The following is a 19365-nucleotide window of genomic DNA, read 5'->3' on the forward strand; positions in this document are numbered from 1 at the left end:
ATGAAAGGTGCATTCAAATTGGCCATCAAACCACATCATTTTATATATCAAATTAAAGCCCTTGAGTAAAGAAAGCCAAAACTTAAAACCGTTTTGTCATTGCACTTACCGTAGCAAAGTTACAACTAGTCAAAGTTTGACTTTCATCAAAAATATTCAGCCAACTTTAAATGCATCAATTAAAAAACAAAACAGCATATCATGATAGAGCAGCTTTTCTATGTGGAACTGCTATCACAATATCCCTCTAAAATTCCATGTGCGATTATCTCATCACAAAAATAAATCATACATTTGGGTCAAGTGAAGTATAGACAACATATTTATGTAGGTTTCCTTGAAAAATCTGTTCTTTTAATTTTCTATGTAAAATATGTATTGTGTTTGACCCCAGTTTGGGCCAATTTGGCTGACTAGCATTAAATGTGTTAACTGAGGTTTGCCTTTCATACTTACATTGTGCATGTTGACCCGTAAAGTTAATTTTTATTACTTCCGTGGTCCGGCACGCCAGCTGGTGAATTGCGATCACAGTAGAAGTGACAAGGTCGCCTACTATACGCTGCCGCCACGCCGACGACCAATGGGTCAACCTGCATTGATCAAGTGCATTGATCAGCCAATCAGCATGACTGTTTATTTCTTTTGTGTGTATGCTCGTCTACGCTTGGCGCACAGCTCGGACCACAGAAGTAATAAAAAAGCTTAAACCTCCCAATCTTATGTACTCCCTACTATTTATCCAAAATTTAGAACCCTGGAATACTAACTGATTTCAGATCATCATAATTCCTCCTTCTTAGGTTTTGTTTTCTTGGGTTCATCAAAACCCCAAAAGGAAGACGGTTTACCGGCTACATCACGGTCTCTCTTAGCAAAGGCTGAGAAGGAAGATACACAGTTGCCTATATAATGATCTGCTTTTGCAAGAATGGCAAGGTCTACATGTGGTTCTGTTGGAGTACGTTGCACAACTTTCACCTGGACAAAAAGCAAAACAGACAAACAGAAAATAAGAAATAGTATCATGAAATACAACTAAAGGTCCACAAACAATAAATGCTTAACTGGCCTCAAAAAGAAACTTATAATTTTTCACAAGGTCATATCTTAAAATCCTGTCCATAAAAATGAACAAAAATTACACACAGGATTACTTCAATACTCTACTCTAAACACATGTCAGTAACCAAGCAGTTGTCCAACTGACACAACAGTAAAATGCACTGACACAGAACAGCTTCCGCACCAAATCGTTGGCAGACAAGCGACACCCCATGAGGTCAGTGATCGTAATGCGTGGCACCCGAGGGTACGGTCAATTCCCGGGGTGCCAATTGAAATCTTTCTTCATCTTCTCTCCTTTTTCGTTCCTTCTCTACCTTCCGATAGCAAAAAAGCATGTTCCTTGTTTGGGTTAATAGTTAAAGCATTCAAATTATTTGACATTTAATAATATCATGTTTAACTTTCATAACAGAGTAAAATTATCACCCCCTACTGAAAAAAGTCAAACTTTTGGTCATTCCTTCATGTAATGTTATACAAAATATTAATGGGTTAGGGTTTAACAGGATTAGCTTAGGGATGAAATCCAAACTCGACCGGTGATTGACTGCCGGTTCCGTCCAGGTTCTATTATTCTAAACAATGGAAACTGGACGGAACCGGGTGCAACCGCCGGTCGAGTTTGGATTTCATCCCTTAGATAAAATAATTACATGAAGGATTGACCAACCTTTTTTCAAAATTTCTTACCGATTTTGGTAAAGCCCTTCTAATATCTTCTAGTAACGGATCAGCATCAGTAGCTACAAACACTGATTTAGCCTTGATAGCTTTCACCATCTTCTTGATCGTTATCTTGACCAGTTTCTCTGGCGGGAAACATATCTCCGGAGTCAACCGACCATATTCAAAGTTGTAACCCAGGCACTGTGGTGATGCAAATAGGTGGCGTTCTTCATCTACATGTTTGCATGCTGAGGACTAATGAAAACGGAAAACATACGGAATGATCAAAAGTATATACAAAGAAAACAAGAGCCGATAGAAAAAAACCTGATAGTTTGACATATTTGTATGTCCCAACTTAACAACTTGATCATAATCAGGTTTTCTTACATTTTATCTCACTGTACTTGTGTGTGACCCAATGTTGTGTAAGATGATCACATGCTGAGCCATGATTGTAACTTTGGTGCATATGTCCCTGTGTTCCCATAGTAACATGGTTACTCAAATTACGACACGATGACAACTTTTCAAATGTGTGACAGCTGTCGTCATTCACTTTATTACAATTGTGATGTAATCAAGAAATCACAACACACTAACAAAAGTAGGTGTACGTCCCAACAACTTTTAACATTAAGCATTGGGCAATTCCATGACATCAATCTTCCACAAAGGGAGTGTTCATTTCAAATGGAGTTACCTAAAAGGGTGACTTCATTTGAAATGTACACTCCCTGTGTGGGAGATTAAGGCAATGTCTTCCATAGGGGGTGTATGGATGACAACTAGAACAGCACAATCTGTGCATCAATTTATCATTTTCCCTTACAATATTTTGTGATATTCACCTACCCAATCTGAGCCATGTCTCATATGTATACCAAGGAATGGTCCTTTCGGCAACTCTTCAGCAATAAATTTCTCAGCCTGGTCATTGATGAAATCTGACCATTTTAAATACTGATGTAAGTGGACGTTGGTTCTATCTACAGGGAAGGCAGCTGGTGCACCGGCTAAAGCAATGACTGGGTACTTGGAAACTGGAAACCTGCCAAAATAATAATATCAATAGACGATGTAAACAAGGTCCTATTTCCCTGGGCTACATCTCTTCCCCAAATGAGGACTGTTAAATCTCAAAAAGTTTAACGATGTGTAATGAAAACAATAAGATACAAAGCAATCGTACCTTCTTTTATCCAAATCTCATTATCATTACCATTTTAGTTTCTCATAGACAAGATGAGAATATTTTATCAATTAATTAAGTAAAATTATTTTTGCAATCGTTAGTATCAGCAAAGCCAATACAAAATGTGATCAAGCCTAAATGAGGAATATATGCATACAACTATTAATGAGATTTTACTAAAAGACTGGTACAATATTATTCCTGTATATTTTATTGTTTTAGTAAAAATTCAAATAATAATTTTTGGTAACCATATGACCAGATTTTATAGGTACAATTTAATCATAATTGTGAATATAACCATGAGAACTAGTATATTTGCTTGATAATATAGCAAATCACAGCTTGCAAGATAAAAACAATTCAGGAATCCAAAGGTATCCTTAAGGGGTACTACACCCTGGCCAATTTTGTGCCTATTTTTGCATTTTCTCAAAAATTATAGCGCATTAGGTGACAAATAAGATATGTATATTATAGGGGCACGGACTACAACTACTGCACTGGAAATTTTTATTTCAACACAGACAACAGTTGTGGAGTTACAGTCAAAAATGAGGGAAAACCAATATTTGATCAATAAATCAATAACTACTTGCCTTGAGTTGCTGAATTTTCAGTTCAGTAGTTGTAGTCCTTGCCCCTATAATATACATATCTTACTTGTCACCAATGTGCTATAATTTTTGAAAAAATTGCAAAAATATGCACAAAATTGGCCAGGGGTGTAGTACCCCCTTAAGGGAGGTGATATGAGTGAACCGTGGTTTGGATTCCAGAGGGAGGGTGTCTGTAAGAGGCACAGCCATCAGAAAATGAATAACTGAGATCGTGCACCAAATAAACTTACTGCAGTAATTTTAAGTCTTACAAAAATAGGCATAGGTGGGAATCGAACCCGGCACCTTCCGGTTCTGAATCAACGGATAGTATCACTAAGCCAACTTCCTATCTGCACTAAAACCTGTGATATTCATTCTTGATAATGCTTAATTTTGGCGCATTGGTGACCAAGAGCAATTCTGATGAAAAGCGCACAAAATGTATACTTTTAACAAAGAACATGTCACGAGAAAAATGTTGCCAAATAGAAATCATTATCACATACAGCACTTCTATAGTTATGATGTTGATTCTGTATTTTCAAACTTAATTATATATGGAAAAACAGTGGCATGATCGATGGGAATTATATAAATACATACGACAGCGAACCTGGTGAAATTTTTTTTTAATAACCTTTTAATATTACATTCAGAGACCATATGTTATACGTCGTTTATTTACATCAAAATATTACTACCGCATATCAGAATATTAATGGAAAGATAATCTGCCCCTCTTGTGAATGAAAATAGAAAACTGATGCAGTCATTTCAAGGTAAATAATGGCGATGTTAAGCTTATCTCTAACATTTCAATGACAAGTCAGTGTCAACAATCAAGCAAGCTCGCTTTGTCGACAATATTGTCAACAACAGCCATATCCCTATCTAGGTGAATTTTATTTTATTAATTCAGTTTATTTGTTATCTGGCTCTTGATGTTATAAACTAGCGCTTGAGGGTGTGTTTACATTTCCATGTGATTCGCTACAGGACTTATTTCTATGTTTCCGTCTGTACAAATCTAATTATTGACTTGGCGGTGACGATGTGCTACACGCACTTTAAGTACACATCAGTAGATTTATAGATTTTACTTTGAGGACTGTTAAATACGAAAAATAAAAAAATATTAATTTTTAATAATTTGCCATTAAATGTGTTTTATATCACCAACTTCAAAAAATCAAAAAATATCAAAAGGACATTCCTCATATTCAGGATGCAATTCAATACGTCTGATGTCCCACAAAAAATACTGTGCCAACGTTGCTATCCAATCCCTTAACATGGATTGTCCTTCAAAAACAAATTTTAACAAAGATTGCAAATTGACCCCAAGCAAGTCAATCTGAACTCTCCATTTACAGGTTAATAACTTTGCATCGGTTATTTGAAGGGCATTGTGAAAAATCTAAACATTTTGCCTTTCCGAGGTCCAAAGCAAAATGTCTAGATTTTTCACAATGCCCGACATATTACCAATGCAAAGTTATTAACCTCATTCATTAACGTCACATCTTCACTTTACAAAATAACACAAAATTTTGCTCAAAAGTTTGTAAAAATAGATGATTTTACATCTTCCCTTTCCCAAAATTGATCAGGCTAAAACAGGGCGACCAATAACAAAAATCCAAATACGGTAGCCAGCAGCACGCGCGCAGTTTGTTTGACACACAATACGGCACTCGCGGAGGTTACTAATATTTACTTTCGAACAATGATGCATTTTTTCGGTCAATTGTCACAAATAACTAAACATGATTGGATCGCATGCATCACGTTTATTAATGACGTTATGAATAATGGATATAACTTACGTTTGCTTCCACTTCTCTTTCACTACTGGTACATGTGTGCTGTAGGTTAGTAACCCATACTCAGCATAAGATTCAAAATCAATGTTAAAGTTATCCCAGAATGGCCCAAATGGGTTGCCTTCTTTCATCTTGCAGTCACTCCCTTCACGATATCTATAGCAAAACCCTGTAAAAAAGTGGGTAAAACTTATATGATTGTGAGCAGATTAACAGTCTCATCTCCATATTTAGGGAATAAAGGTATTATTTTTAGCTGCTGTTTATCTTATCTTAAGTAAATTCGCCTCATAGTTTTATGCCAAAAATAATAATGTCGCCCGTGTTATATGAGATGATAGATGCACGACAGCGGTTAAAAATAATACCTTTATTCTCATTCTATTACACTTCAATTCAAATAAAATACCATATACAAAATATCATATACCAAATTTAATCAAATTAACTCCTACATTTTTAAGGAATTACCCAGGGTGTAAAATCAATCAGTCGAGACCGTTGTTGCTGTGTGCCTACACGTATAGTGTGGACTTGCCGCGCTGTACCGTGTTATATCGTGTCATATCGATATCACACGGCTAGGAACCTATAAGATTGCAGGAACTTTCTCAAGCGTTTAAGAACTCTCACAGCAGAAGAAATCTATAAACTCTTATTATTCAGTAAATTAAATCCCAATATAAGTATACATTAGATGCCATTGTCTTAAAGGCTTAATGTACGATTTCCTTCAAATTTTAAATTTGTCATTATATACTCAAAATGCTGAAATAATACTAGTAATAATTAGCGGGAATGGTTTCTGTTAATTTTGAGCTGAAATAACGAGGTTAATTATAAGTGAAAGAAACACTGCTTGTTATTTTGGCCGTTTAACACACAGTTCTATGGGAGGACATAAAGTCATAATTCTTTGAATTATGACTTTATGTCGAACTTTGCTCTAATGTTTACCTACAAACACAAGAAATTTGGCTGATTCCATTTAGGAGCAAGTTGTGACATGTGTAAACATTACAAATATGCCAAAAAAATCAGGTTTGAAAAAAATTAACCAAATTCATATTATAAGATCGTACATTATGACTTTAACAGAATTGATCATGTCCCACCTCCTTTTTTAATCAAATCGCTGGTGATAACTCTTGTAGTGAAGGATCAACATTTGACCAATTGCTTAATTGGCAAACTCACTTCCTGGGAACTAAACACAACACAAGGTCATTTTATGAAACTCATTGACCTATATGTGCCATACATGTATACTGCCTCTAGATACTATATCCTCAGGAGGGAATTCAAGCTGTGATCAATTTTGTTAAGGCAGTACGTACCACCTGATGAATTTAGAAAGTGTGATTATGATCAATGAACCACCACCAGAAGTGTGTAATAGAGTATCCTATGCACCATTGTTATACAGCTTTTTTAAGTAAATCAAAGATTGCAACTTTCAAAACTACATCTTTTCTTTCACCATGAGCCATTGTGGCCCAACATAACAATGTGTGACATTGTAAATTGGACCAGCTGTGTAAAACAACATAAGCTACTAATAGCTTGTCAAATGTTTTAATTGCAAAACAAACTTTTCTATTTTTTTAGTATGAGGAAAACTTAAGGCCGATGAGTAAAAAAGAAACATGTTTAGCGTCCCCTCCCACTTCGTATTTTTTCTTAAATTTTATTTTTATATTCTAAAATTTCAGTTATAACTTAAGAAGTTTAAGAAGTTCTATAGCCTTTTATAGCCTTACATATGTATAAGAAGCACTTCAGGAAAGTTTTGTGATCAGTAGAGGGGCCTAACCTACTAGAAAAACAAAATAAAAAAGGCCTTCATTTTTTTCCAGGTATCGTAGTGTATGCAATACGGACCAAATAGGGGTTTTGCACCATATTAAACAAAAAAAGCCCCTCCTGGATGCTCAACACATTTTTTTTTATTCGGCCTAACTTCTGGACCCATTATTGTCTTACCTATTCTTTTCTCTGGAGGCCATAGTTTTGGTGCAATGTCTTTCATAAATGTTTCCATAGTTATCACTCGTGCGTATTCTCGCAAAGGTTCTACTTGGAAATAGGTATCAAATGGGATTTGGTTCTGAAAAGAATTTTAAAAAGAAGTGAATTAAGACATTCAATATTTACGAAGCTGGAATAACATACTTGACCTAATTAGCACTCTGGGCACCAATTTGGTCACTTTTGACCAAAATCCATTGTATTTCTAAACTCCCACTTTGCTTCCCATCCCTCCACGCTGAAGAAATTCCATGTCTGCCCATGATTTTAAAGAAGTTTGTGAGCACATTTTTACACCTTTACTAAATAATACATTCCACATTCAGTGACCTTTATTTTTGCACATGTACGTATGTATTATTATTATTACTAACAGGGTCACTGACTCCACATTATGCAGTTAGGGAGATCCTTTCAATTGATGATTGCCCATTGCACATTATATATGCAACTTTGATTTTTAACATCTAAACATCTCACACATGCAAACTATATATTCAAGCATGTGGGCGGGCATGTAGAATATCTTGTGTATTGATGTTTATCTTATCAACTTGACGAAAGCTTTGTGCCAAAAAATGACAAACATTTGCACTCTGTGAAGTACCAAGTAGCTGAGGAAAATATAGCTGCTGATTACCCTTTGTTGGCATGGCTATAAGCTGTACAGTTGCTTTCTTGACCACTATTTTTATATGTCTGACATACATGTACTTAGATATTAAAATCCAGATGCATTATACGCAATGGGCAACAGATGATTGAGATGAATTCTCTACTTACAGACGTTGGCTGGCGATATGGGTATTCAATCCATGGAGGTAGTATTAAGGTTCTATCTAAATGGTGGGTGAATGCTAGAGCACCTAGGAAATGGTCTGCCTGGTTGCCAAATCGACCTGAAATGAAAATTGTGCATTTTTTACAATTCGTCGGCTGTATTCCATAGTGGCGTATAGTGATTTTTGGTCATTTTTTTGAAAATTGGCACATATGTCTTTAATGATGTTCTCTTTCATTTTTTTTTTTTCTTTTCAGTCATAATTAGCTAATTAATTAGTAATTGATTAATTAAATGTATGTATAGTTACAAAGTGACATTTTTCAGTATTCCATAGTAGGCGTATCGACCATACGCCACTTTTTATACACATTTTATAATTATGAAATATCGGCAAAATGAAAAACATCGTATGTCATAGTGGCGTGCGCGTATCGGACCTATACGCCACTATGGAATACGATGTTTTTCATTTTGCCGATATTTCATAATTATAAATGTGTATAAAAAGTGGCGATAAGTCGATACGCCACTATGGAATACTTAAAAGGTTAGGGTATTATGTTTTGTTCGTTTTCCATAGTGACGTATAGTTTTATTGTCAGTTTGCCAGCAAAAGTATGTATTTATTTCTTTTGAAAAATATATAACAATAAAATCTATTTAGTTTACTACAGAAATTTCACATCATTTACAAAATATAATGAATGTCTGATTTACACAACTCGATTTTAAATTGGAATTTCTTCAAACCCGATTTTCTCGAAAAGTTGTTTATTCGCGGCGCCCCACTATACGCCACTATGGAATACGGACGACGAATTGACAGGTTTAAAACAACTGTACACATTAAAGCCTATGTACTGTAGACCTGTACCAAAAAATCACTTAGGCTTTTCAATTTGTGATTCTGAAAGCACACAAATAAATCATCAGAAAAATATCCTACATGTACTATAACAGCATATCCTACTGGGATCAATGATATCCTAACACCTTTTTACAAACACAGTTTTTGAACCTCTCCCCTTTAAGAGAGAAATTGCTTTTACTTTTTAGACTTCATTGATATTTTGGTCTGTCCCATACATGTACACTTCCTGAACACTAATACCAAACCAGATGTACATGCACAGTTACACACCAAAAATAATATAGAGTGGTTGCAAGGAAGGTTGTTAGTTCAAATCGTCCTCCATATATGTTCGTCCTCGTGTGATTATGTACAGTTGCTCCTGGAAGCATCTCAAATCCTGCAAACCTCAGACCTGATACATGCACCTTATCAGCTAGGAAGCTTCAAATTTTAAATCACAGTAGGCAGCTATTGCTCATGACTTCCTTGCACTCACATGATAACAATTTTCTACACTTACCCATGCATGGACAGTATGCTACATATCCCTTTGAGTCAATATCAACAGCTTGAGCTATATGACAAAGTATACATGCTGCAATGGCTGCTATTAGCATCTTGCTGTGATGTAGTATACTCATATTGATGAAGGTGGGTCTGGAAATGAAGGGGAAAAACAGTGTGGCATATGAAAATGTTCAAATTTACATTTAGTCTATAAAAGTTAGAATTTTCACACAGTAATTGTTTTGTGCTTTGCAAATTTTGAACTTGATTCACTTTTTTTTTAAATTCTAAGCTTCTTCTATATATGAATGGTATCCTTGAAGCATAATCAGGCTCTTTTTAAAGGAGGATTTCGTGATCCTAGCATCCTCTTTTTATGACATTTTTCAGTAGATATCCACGAAAAAAGCTTATTTCCAAAATTTCAGTTGATTCTGATTTTGCGCTTATGCGAGTTATGCATGATTATGTGTATTACACTGCTCCATAGACAATGTGTTGTAATTTCGCTTCTAGTTCAACAGAACGAAATTCAAATTTGGCGATATTTTTGCTAAACGAATTAATCTGCAAGAAATATTTGGTACATAAACATTATGTAGCCAGAGGTATCCAGTGGTGTAAAAATCTCAACTTTTTTTTGGGAAAAGTGGGGGGATGAGGGTGTGGATCACGAAATGCCCCTTTAATAAGTCTTCCCTACTTTAGAGTGTTTCAGATGTTACATTAAGTTAACAAGCAATTGTAACCCAATTTATGGCTGTATTGTTCATACTCTTATGACCAGCGTTCGAAATTTTGGTTGTCCGTTCGCCCGGGACAACTAAAAAAGTCGCCGGACAACCAAAATACTGATTCGGTTGTCCGCCGGACAACCATAAATCTGTAGCCAAAACTCACCTTTGTACGAGTATCTTTTAGCCGATGGTAATATTTAAAATGTGAAACTATTTTTGAATAAAATAAACGTGAATTCAAACGTGGTTCCACAACCCATGAGCTGCGAAACTCAATCGCAGCCATTTATCTGTTTACTTTATCGAGCCCCTCGATACCGGAAAACAAGCTTATGCATTGGGGAAGTTCAGTCCTTTGCGTTCGATTACAAGTCTGGATTACAAGTTACAACCATAAAAAATGTGCACCACTGTTACTGAATAAGCTTAATATAAAATGCATTGTACTATCATCTTGAAATTTTCAGAAGAAATCATGACCAATGTAGTAAACAACACCCATAATTTGTAGCCAGTATTTTATAAATACCCAACCTTGGACATGTGCATCGGTAAATGTAAACAGCTGGTTTTGGGCATTTTGACACACGGTCGGTCGAGGGCTAGCATGGTTCCCGAATCTGTCAAGCTCTTGCAATAGTAAAATCATGTCTAAAGAAATGCTGGCTGCCAGCAAACACCCAGGCAAAAAATCTGACCTCTGACCGTTGCTATGTGATTGATGATTTTATTATAAGTTTCAAGACATGAGGCAATTATAAATGTGCATAAAAATATTCAGATCAGATCAGTTTCAAAACGCCCATTGTCTCTTTGGGGGATTTCCCTATGAGCTCATGAATAATTAATGAGGTATATTTCAATGGAGATTTTTGCGTACATATTGAAATCTTGACTTCTTGAAAACATTCATGAATTCTGACGGCCTTTAAGCATAAAATATGGCACAAACATGGATTTATTGATGATAAATTGATGAACATACAACTTGTATTTTCTTGGATATATTTGATATTTTATTACCAACAAGGTGAGTTTGGGGAAAGTGTTTGATGTGTGAATTTGGCGCTAGTGTATGTTTTTAAACTTGCAACTTTAAGCTTAAAAAGTTCATTAAAATTTCGGACAACCAAAAATATTTTCGGACAACCAAAATTTTTCATGAGGTTGTCCGGCGGACAACCTCAAAAAATTGCTTAATTCGAACACTGCTTATGACCCATTATTCAAAATCGTGCACTGTGATTTGTTAAAACAAGTCATATGAGAGCCCATTATTCTGCAATAATGTGTCAAGCGCCATAACACCTACGCACAGCATTACGCTTGATTACGTGTGCAATATTTCCGCGATACACGCTGTCACTTATGCGTACGCGCTCCACCTTGAAGTAAACAACTTAAAATATTTATGCAAAAAAATGATATTTTCTCTTTAAATCGCACTATTTTCTGATAAGGGAAAAGGTGCAGCATTATCCTTTACACGCAAATAATGTGTCCTTGGCAATAAAAAGTTTAAACAATAATAATTTGATTAAATTTGGTATATGGCCCATTTCACGGTTAGGCGCCACTTTTAGTGAAAAAAACTCGAAATTTTCAAAATGGATTAAATTTAATTTAATAGGGTTTTCTTTCCAAATAAGACCAGATTTTCATAAAAATATCATTTCCCAGCTTAAATCTCGCTACTTCTTGAAGAAAATTATGATTTATTATCTCATGTTATGTAATTTTTAAACAAATTTGATCAATATTGAGTAGTGTATATTTATACTTTGACTGTCCAATACATATATCATAGATATTTAAAATAAACGAGTATGTCATAGGCTCCCTTCTGACCAAATTTGGGCAAATTTTGTTGTGTAATGACAAATTTATGGCCACTTTAATGTAATTTTTGTGGTAAAAAAGGGAAATTGACATGAAAAGGTTTACTCAACAATTTTAATAATCAATGAATGACTCTGATATTGCACAGCTTTGAAGGTAATAATATGGGTAATGTTCACAAATAATATCAACCAGTTTGAAAACACAGGTCAAATTCAAGATTCTGATGTTTATGCAATTTTGGATGTGACTGATGTCAATGTGAACGGAAACCACACACTGTAAAGCAGAGTATGTTTCAGAAAATAATGATTCAAAGAGTTTTCACACACTCAGTGAATTAAATGGGATATATTGAAACATATCAACCTGTGTTAGTGTTCATTTTAAAACATTGTTTACAATTTATAGAAGTGGATGTGACATTTTCAATTGTGAACGGAATGTTTCATTATGATAAACAGTTTGCTTGTCAAAAATTTAAGCTTTGGGCACTTCTAACACATATATTTTGTGAGATTCTATTGAATTGAGCAAGGCTAAAACATTTTTCCTGACCCTTTATATTTTTGACAAGCAAAATGTTTATAATTTACTGAAATGTTCCGTTCACAATTGAAAATGTCACATCCGCTTCTGTAAATTGTATACAAAACTGTCCTCTAAAGACAAAGACAAAGCTTTGAAATAATCATATATGACATGTACAAAATAATAAACCTATTTTAGAAAGTCAAATATCATGTTGTTTAAGTATTTTGGCCTAAAAACTACTAATTTTGAGGATGTGACATGTGAACGGAAATTGAAGCTTTTTGAATCTCCTGTCACAATTGAAGAAGACATACTGAATTAAAGATTTGTTGTGCCTTTTGATCCCCCACAAACCTGTAATGAAATAACTTCAAACTGGCATCCTAGTCCCATTCCTGTCTTAGTTCTTTGAAGAAACTATTTTGGATGTGACAGGTACCATGGATGTGACACATGTGAACGGAAACTTTGAAATGACATCTGCAAGCTAAGTTGATGAAGGAGTTTTCATTAAATGGTGTCATTAGATAGCTCATAGCAGGAGATTTTTAAAATCAAGGAGAAAAATTCTGCCACATTTTGTTAATAAATTATACTATTTGGAAAATTAATCGGATGTGACAAAATTGTGAACGGAATTTGTTGGCAAAAATTCAAAATATCGCTGTATCTACATATTAAGAGCAACAAGTGTAATTTGTTCAACAAATAGTAACAAGACTCTGAACTTTACTAAAACACACTAGTTTGCCATTCATGTAAAGTATTAGTCGATCTATTCCACATTGAATAAGGTACATAGATGTGAACGGAAAATGTCACATCCGAATTCAGAAATTTAAATGGTTCTCATGCTAGTTTAACTGACAACTAATACTTTGTTCATGTATGGCTGTATAGTGCAACTTGTTCACTACATAAAAACAACAAAAGCAGCTGGTAGGCTCAACATAGTTAAAAGTGGCAGCATTGGAAAATAAATGTCTGTTTCCAGGTTGCTAGTGAAATGTGGTTTTTTGACCACTTCTGACCCCTGTGCGCCCTGAAAGATAAAACTAGAAAGGCCGATTAAGCTAATGGAGGTAGGCCATACAGAGACAATGAAAAATCACCAACAGTAAATTCTGTAACTCCATTATTTTTTACACACCAGGCCAGATATGTTGAAAATCAAAAAGTGGCGCCTAACCGTGAAATGGGCCATATATCGTCAGCCTGCTACGCTCATTGCCCAAGTCATTTTTACATGTTCCTCATTTGCAATTTTGATTTAACTTAACTCTTTTGATGTATTCCACAAGTTAATTTTTCCCGGGCCCGGCCCCCCTCCCCTGTAAATAATGAGCGGTCCCCAATGGGTTCGGGTTCGGGTTCGGCTGCGCCTCACCCATTATTTACGTTTTTACTAACTTTTTAACATTTTTACTGACATAATCTCGAGCTATCGTGGATTAAATAAACATATTTCTTGATAAAAATTTGATAAGCTTATAGAATTAGAACGAATAGAAGTTACATTTGATCATGCATGACATTCATTGCATGACAGCGCCTGAACACTGTTTTTATAACAGTCATATTAACAATTAATTAATAACGAAATGATTAACGCAATCTCTTCCAACTTACAAGTGTTACCTTTCGCTTTCAACGCTGTTTTAATGAATCAAAAGACTGAAAGACTATGTTTCATACTGACGAACCAATCTATTTTTGCCACGAATGTCATTGTCAACAACATACACACAGCTCGTCACATTATAGTCCCCACACGGAGCTCGTCGTAAGAAGTGAACCACTGAATTGCGCCTCTGGATATTTAAAGTTTGTAAAAAGTTTTAAAATCCTTCATTCGAAGCTGAGTCGTAATTCAACAGTTGCCTGGGCTCAATGCCCGGGCTCAATGCAAAAATAATAATGAGGAAAAACATGCAAACAAACAAGGAAATTGATAAAGCAAAAAGTGGAATGAAAAAAGAAAAGGGAAAGCGGTAGACTATGCCATAGTCGAATTTTGATAAATAGAAATATGTTATTATTAATCATGATGAACGCATCCTGTTGGAACTCAAAAAGTGGGTCGATCCTTCATGTAATGATTTCGGGTAAGCTAATCCTAACCCTAACCCTACCTACCCCTAACCCTAATCCTAACCCTAATCCTAACCCTACCCCTAATCCTAACCCTAATCCTAACCCTAAACTAACCCTAACCTATAACCCTAACCCTAATTTCGTGTAAAATTACATAAAGGAATAACAGTAAAAGTAAAGTATACTTATGATATTGAATGCAACATATCTTGCATAATGGCTCCCTTAAATACTGAACAATTCTGATTTTGGAATCTACCAGTTTATTCGCGAAAGCCCGAGTAAAAAATCCACTTGGGAAGCTAACAAACAAAATCTATCAATTGCACACACAAATTAGTACAAATCAGAGTTGTATGCTTAAATGTAATAGCCAGAGTATGCAAAATGGGCAAGTGGACTACGGAGAAGTCTAGGAAAGCGGAAGCAAACAAAAGCAAAAAAGAAAATCGTTATAAAAAGAAAGACGGGGAAATAATAATAATAATAATAATAATAATAATAATAATGAAGGAAGGTGATATAAAAATATATTCATTCCTTTATTAACTTATTTATTTATTAATTTATGTATTTACTATTTTATTTATTTATTCTTTCCTTCTTTCTTTCTCTTTTCTTAATTCTTTCTTTCTTTCTCTCTTTCTTTCTTTCTCTTTCTTTCTTTATCTCTTTCTTTCTTTCTCTCTTTCTTCACATAAACACGTCAATAAGGAAAATAAACAGAAGAAAATAGTGAGAAAACGAAGGAAGGTGATATAAAAAATATATTCATTCATTTATTAACTTATTTATTAATTAATTTATGTATTTACTATTTTATTTATTTATTCTTTCCTTCTTTGTTTCCTTCTTTCTTTTTATCTTTCTTTCTTTCTTCACATAAACACTTCAATAAGTTCAGAATATCGAAGACAGAAATGAGCTTAGTTACCGCTTCAAGTGACACAGGCCTTTCCTATTTCAGATTAAAGTAATTTTAGTAACGTAGGTTTTCCATATCTAGGATGCCCTGGTAAAACTATTCCTCGTACACTCAGCAAGGTAGATTTTCCAACTGCTGGATACGCATATGGCAAGCCAAGGGGGCCAAAAGCGTGGAACAGCTACGCGTAGCTTCTTTCTCGTTACGAGCAGCTGTTTAACCAATCAAAATAGTCAAATTTAATCACGTGGTTGGGTCGTTAGCTGCGAGTAGTATAGTTATAGGTATCCTCTTTCACAATTATTATCTTATAATTAATTTACGGAATTAGCATAGATAACGAACGGGTAAAGGAGGCCAAATCACAGCACGTGTCAAGAGAACATGTTGCTAATGCCTGGCTAAAATGACACAAAGCATATTTATTTAGTGTTTCCAACAACAACTACTACTGATGTAAAGCGCTGTGTAAAGATATTGCAGGGAAAGCGATATCACATGCCACTGTGTAAATATGGAGAGAGTAAAAAGGGTCATCATTTTTTTCGGAAGGGGGGTTCCTAAATTTACAAAAAGTCGGCGTCAATAAATTGCGGCCCTCACTATTTCGGCATCAAAATGTTATGACCCCCGACTCCCACCACCGATACACCTTACCCCCTAGACAGACTAAAATTGTATTGAAATCAGTCTTTTTGAATACAATAAACACACTATCTGTAGTCATCTTGTGACTCCCTACATTTTGTCATTATCAATTTATGACCCCCTCCCCTTATTTTTCTTTCCAAAAAGTATGACCCCCTATATTTGGGATCCCCTTCCGAAGAAAATGATAGCCCCCTAAATATAGAACAATCATCATTCTGTTCAGATATTACTTTAATAGCACCTATACCATTGCTGATATACTACAGATATTTTCATTTACAACTTTAACAACGTAATATTTGTGAGAGAGGATGTTTACATCAGCTCCACGTGTTTAAAACCGCGAATCTGATTGGTTAAGGGCTGGGGTATGAACGTTTGGACAGTATTTATTTTGGGACATTAGAGTACATCAGACATATCGAATTGCATTCTGAATACGAAGAATGTCATTCTGATATCAAATAATTTTGAATTTTTGAAATTCGCAATTTAATACACATCATACACATTTTATGGCAAATCATTAAAATTGATATTTTTGATATTTAACAGTACTTGAAGTAAACTTTATAAATCTGATGATTTATACTTAAAGTGTATGTAGGTGGGTTGAAAAAGCCGACGATCAATTGAAAATTTTGACCTTTCGTATTGAAGATATGGATTTTTTTCCCAAAACACCAAAAAAATTAGGTCTTTTTGGGAAAAAAATCCATATCTTCAATATAAAAGGTCAAAATTTTCAATTGACCGTCGGCTTTTCCTCCCTGCTACATACACTTTAAGAATATATCATTAGATTTATATAATTTACTTCGAGGACTGTTATATATCAAAAATTCAAAAAATATCACATTTTATAATTTGTCATAAAATTTGTATTATATTGTGATTTTCAAAAATGAAAATTATTTGATATCAGAAAGACATGCTTCGTATTCAGAATACAATTCGATAGGTCTGAGGTGCTCTCATGTGCCACAAAAAATACTATCGAAACGCAATAAACGCTCATTTTAGATCCCTTAATAAGCTGCACGTAACGAGAAAGAAGCTGCGCGTAGCTAGTCCCACGTTCTGAGCCGCTTAGCTTGCCATATACGCAAAGAATACATAACGCGGGACATAACAAGGTCTCGAACCAGTTCTTGTGTAGTGTTGTAAGCAATCGTCTCCCTTTCTTTGTAGTAGCAATCGTCTCCCTTTCTTAATTATTATTGTTTTATTTTTTCAGCAAAGAAAATATGATGAGAGTGATTATATTCAGCTGCGATACGTTGTAAAGTGTAGACTTAAATAAGTGGTTGTCGAATTTTTATCTGGATAAAATGTCTACAAATGTTTGATTGTTGATTAGTGGCTATTGTTTCCTAGTGAACCATCATACATTCTCTCCAATGAATGTTCAGAAAATAAAAAGCTCCTTATGAAAGGAAAGAAAAAGATTTTGAAGTCAAACTTGTATTATATTTTATTTGTTGAATTATGCCAATGGCAAACCTCTTTCAAAATTGGGTGAGGTGTCCATTTTTTAATCTGTCTTACTTATTCGTAATGATAAGATAAATATGACATGGGTCCGTCACTTCGTGAAGCTTTCTAGATGTATACGGTTGTTTGGTCATGTGATCATTTATTAATATTTCTGACAAAACCTAGATTTTCTTTTCTTTATCAAATTTTTAATCATTTTCTAGCTTTTTGTGGTAATTTTTATTCTATAAATAAATAAATAAATTAATTAATTAATTAATTAATTAATTAATTAATTAATTAATTAATTAATTAATTAATTAATTAATTAATTTATTTATTTATTTATTTATTTATTTATTTATTTATTTATTTATTTATTTGTTTATTTATTTATTCAGTACTTTAATAAGTTCAGAATCTCGAAGACAGAATGAGATTAATTACCGTTTCAAGTGACACAAGTGACACAGGCCTTTCCTGTTTTACTCACAGACTAAAGCAATAGGCCTATGAGTAACGTAGGTTTTCCATATCTAGGATGCCCTGACAAAATTCGCATTACACACGTACGCGCAGCAAGGTAGATTTTCCAACCACTGGATACTTCCATCGTAAGGAATACACGGATACAAACAAGGTCTCAAACCTATTCTTGTGTAGAAAAATAAACAAAATGACTGTGAGAGATCGTTTCCCTTTTTTATTGAATTATTTGAAAAAGTAGCATACATCCTTCATATGCTCCTTATGAAAGGAAAGAAAAAGATTTTGAAGTCAAACTTGTATTATATTTTATTTGTTGAATTATGCCAATGGCAAACCTCTTTCAAAATTGGGTGAGGTGTCCATTTTTTAATCTGTCTTACTTATTCGTAATGATAAGATAAATATGACATGGGTCCGTCACTTCGTGAAGCTTTCTAGATATATTTCTGGCTCCAACACCATACAGAAAAGCAAAACATATTCTTGTGTAGAAAAAAAACCAAAATGACTGTGAGAGATCGTTTCCCTTTTTTAATTGAATTATTTGAAAAAGTAGCATACATCCTTCATATGTTCCGCCGAGGTACTGATTTTAAGTGCTTGTTAGTTTTAAATCAAAGAAAGATTATAAATAACATTCATTGAATCTATAGGTTCAAACGTCTCCAACGAGAGTTGTATATATTCAGCAAACAGAAGTGGCGCGTTGTGAAGTGCATTTTTATATAAAGACTGCACAAAAAGTAACGCAGCTGTTATAAATATGTATATAGCTTCAGAACTGATTATTATTTTCACAATATTGCAACATAGAAAGAAGGATGATTTATTTACGCGCATTTTGATACCACATTCGTCCAATTTCGTCCAATATTATTAAACAGCACGGCAATCTTTTTAAAGAAAACTCCCCGAATTTAAAAGTTGCAGCTATTTGTATTGATTTGAAGTAATAATGGAGGGTTTTTGTGCCACAATGCGGCATAATAACCATTGATCGCTGTAAACTGCAATTTTTAAATTCGGGTATTTTTGTTTTAAAACACTACTGTTTTGTTAATAAATCATTTTGAACTACAATCTAGGCAACTGGA

At 34.4% G+C, this 19365-nt stretch overlaps 1 protein-coding gene across 2 annotated transcripts; it reads right to left on the reverse strand.

Moving 5' to 3' along the window:
• Window positions 1–572: 572 nt before the first annotated feature.
• LOC140139954 (GDP-fucose protein O-fucosyltransferase 1-like) lies at window positions 573–14390 on the reverse strand. 2 transcript variants are annotated; one of them, XM_072161739.1, is made up of 8 exons: window positions 14266–14390; window positions 9540–9676; window positions 8166–8281; window positions 7338–7461; window positions 5358–5523; window positions 2590–2785; window positions 1759–1989; window positions 573–981 (listed from the first exon to the last, which is right to left on the reverse strand). In XM_072161739.1, exons 2-8 carry the CDS (start codon window positions 9658–9660, stop codon window positions 784–786), a joined length of 1152 nt encoding a protein of 383 aa, XP_072017840.1. In that variant the 5' UTR covers window positions 9661–9676; window positions 14266–14390; the 3' UTR covers window positions 573–783. The 2 variants fall into 2 exon arrangements, with proteins under 2 accessions (XP_072017840.1, XP_072017841.1); XM_072161740.1 differs by having other exon boundaries at window positions 14275–14379.
• Between the last annotated feature and the right edge of the window lie 4975 nt (window positions 14391–19365).

The sequence above is a fragment of the Amphiura filiformis genome, chromosome 18 (assembly GCF_039555335.1).
Source record: "Amphiura filiformis chromosome 18, Afil_fr2py, whole genome shotgun sequence".
Taxonomy (NCBI): Eukaryota; Metazoa; Echinodermata; class Ophiuroidea; order Amphilepidida; family Amphiuridae; genus Amphiura; species Amphiura filiformis.

Excerpts from the sequence above, each read along its gene's own strand:
- LOC140139954 (XM_072161739.1), bottom strand. The coding sequence starts at position 9,660 with ATGAGTATACTACATCACAGCAAGATGCTAATAGCAGCCATTGCAGCA. Across the intron at positions 8,282-9,539 it reads AGCATACTGTCCATGCATGG|GTCGATTTGGCAACCAGGCA; the intron begins GTAAGTGTAGAA and ends TTTTCATTTCAG. Across the intron at positions 1,990-2,589 it reads TGAGACATGGCTCAGATTGG|TCCTCAGCATGCAAACATGT; the intron begins GTAGGTGAATAT and ends CGTTTTCATTAG.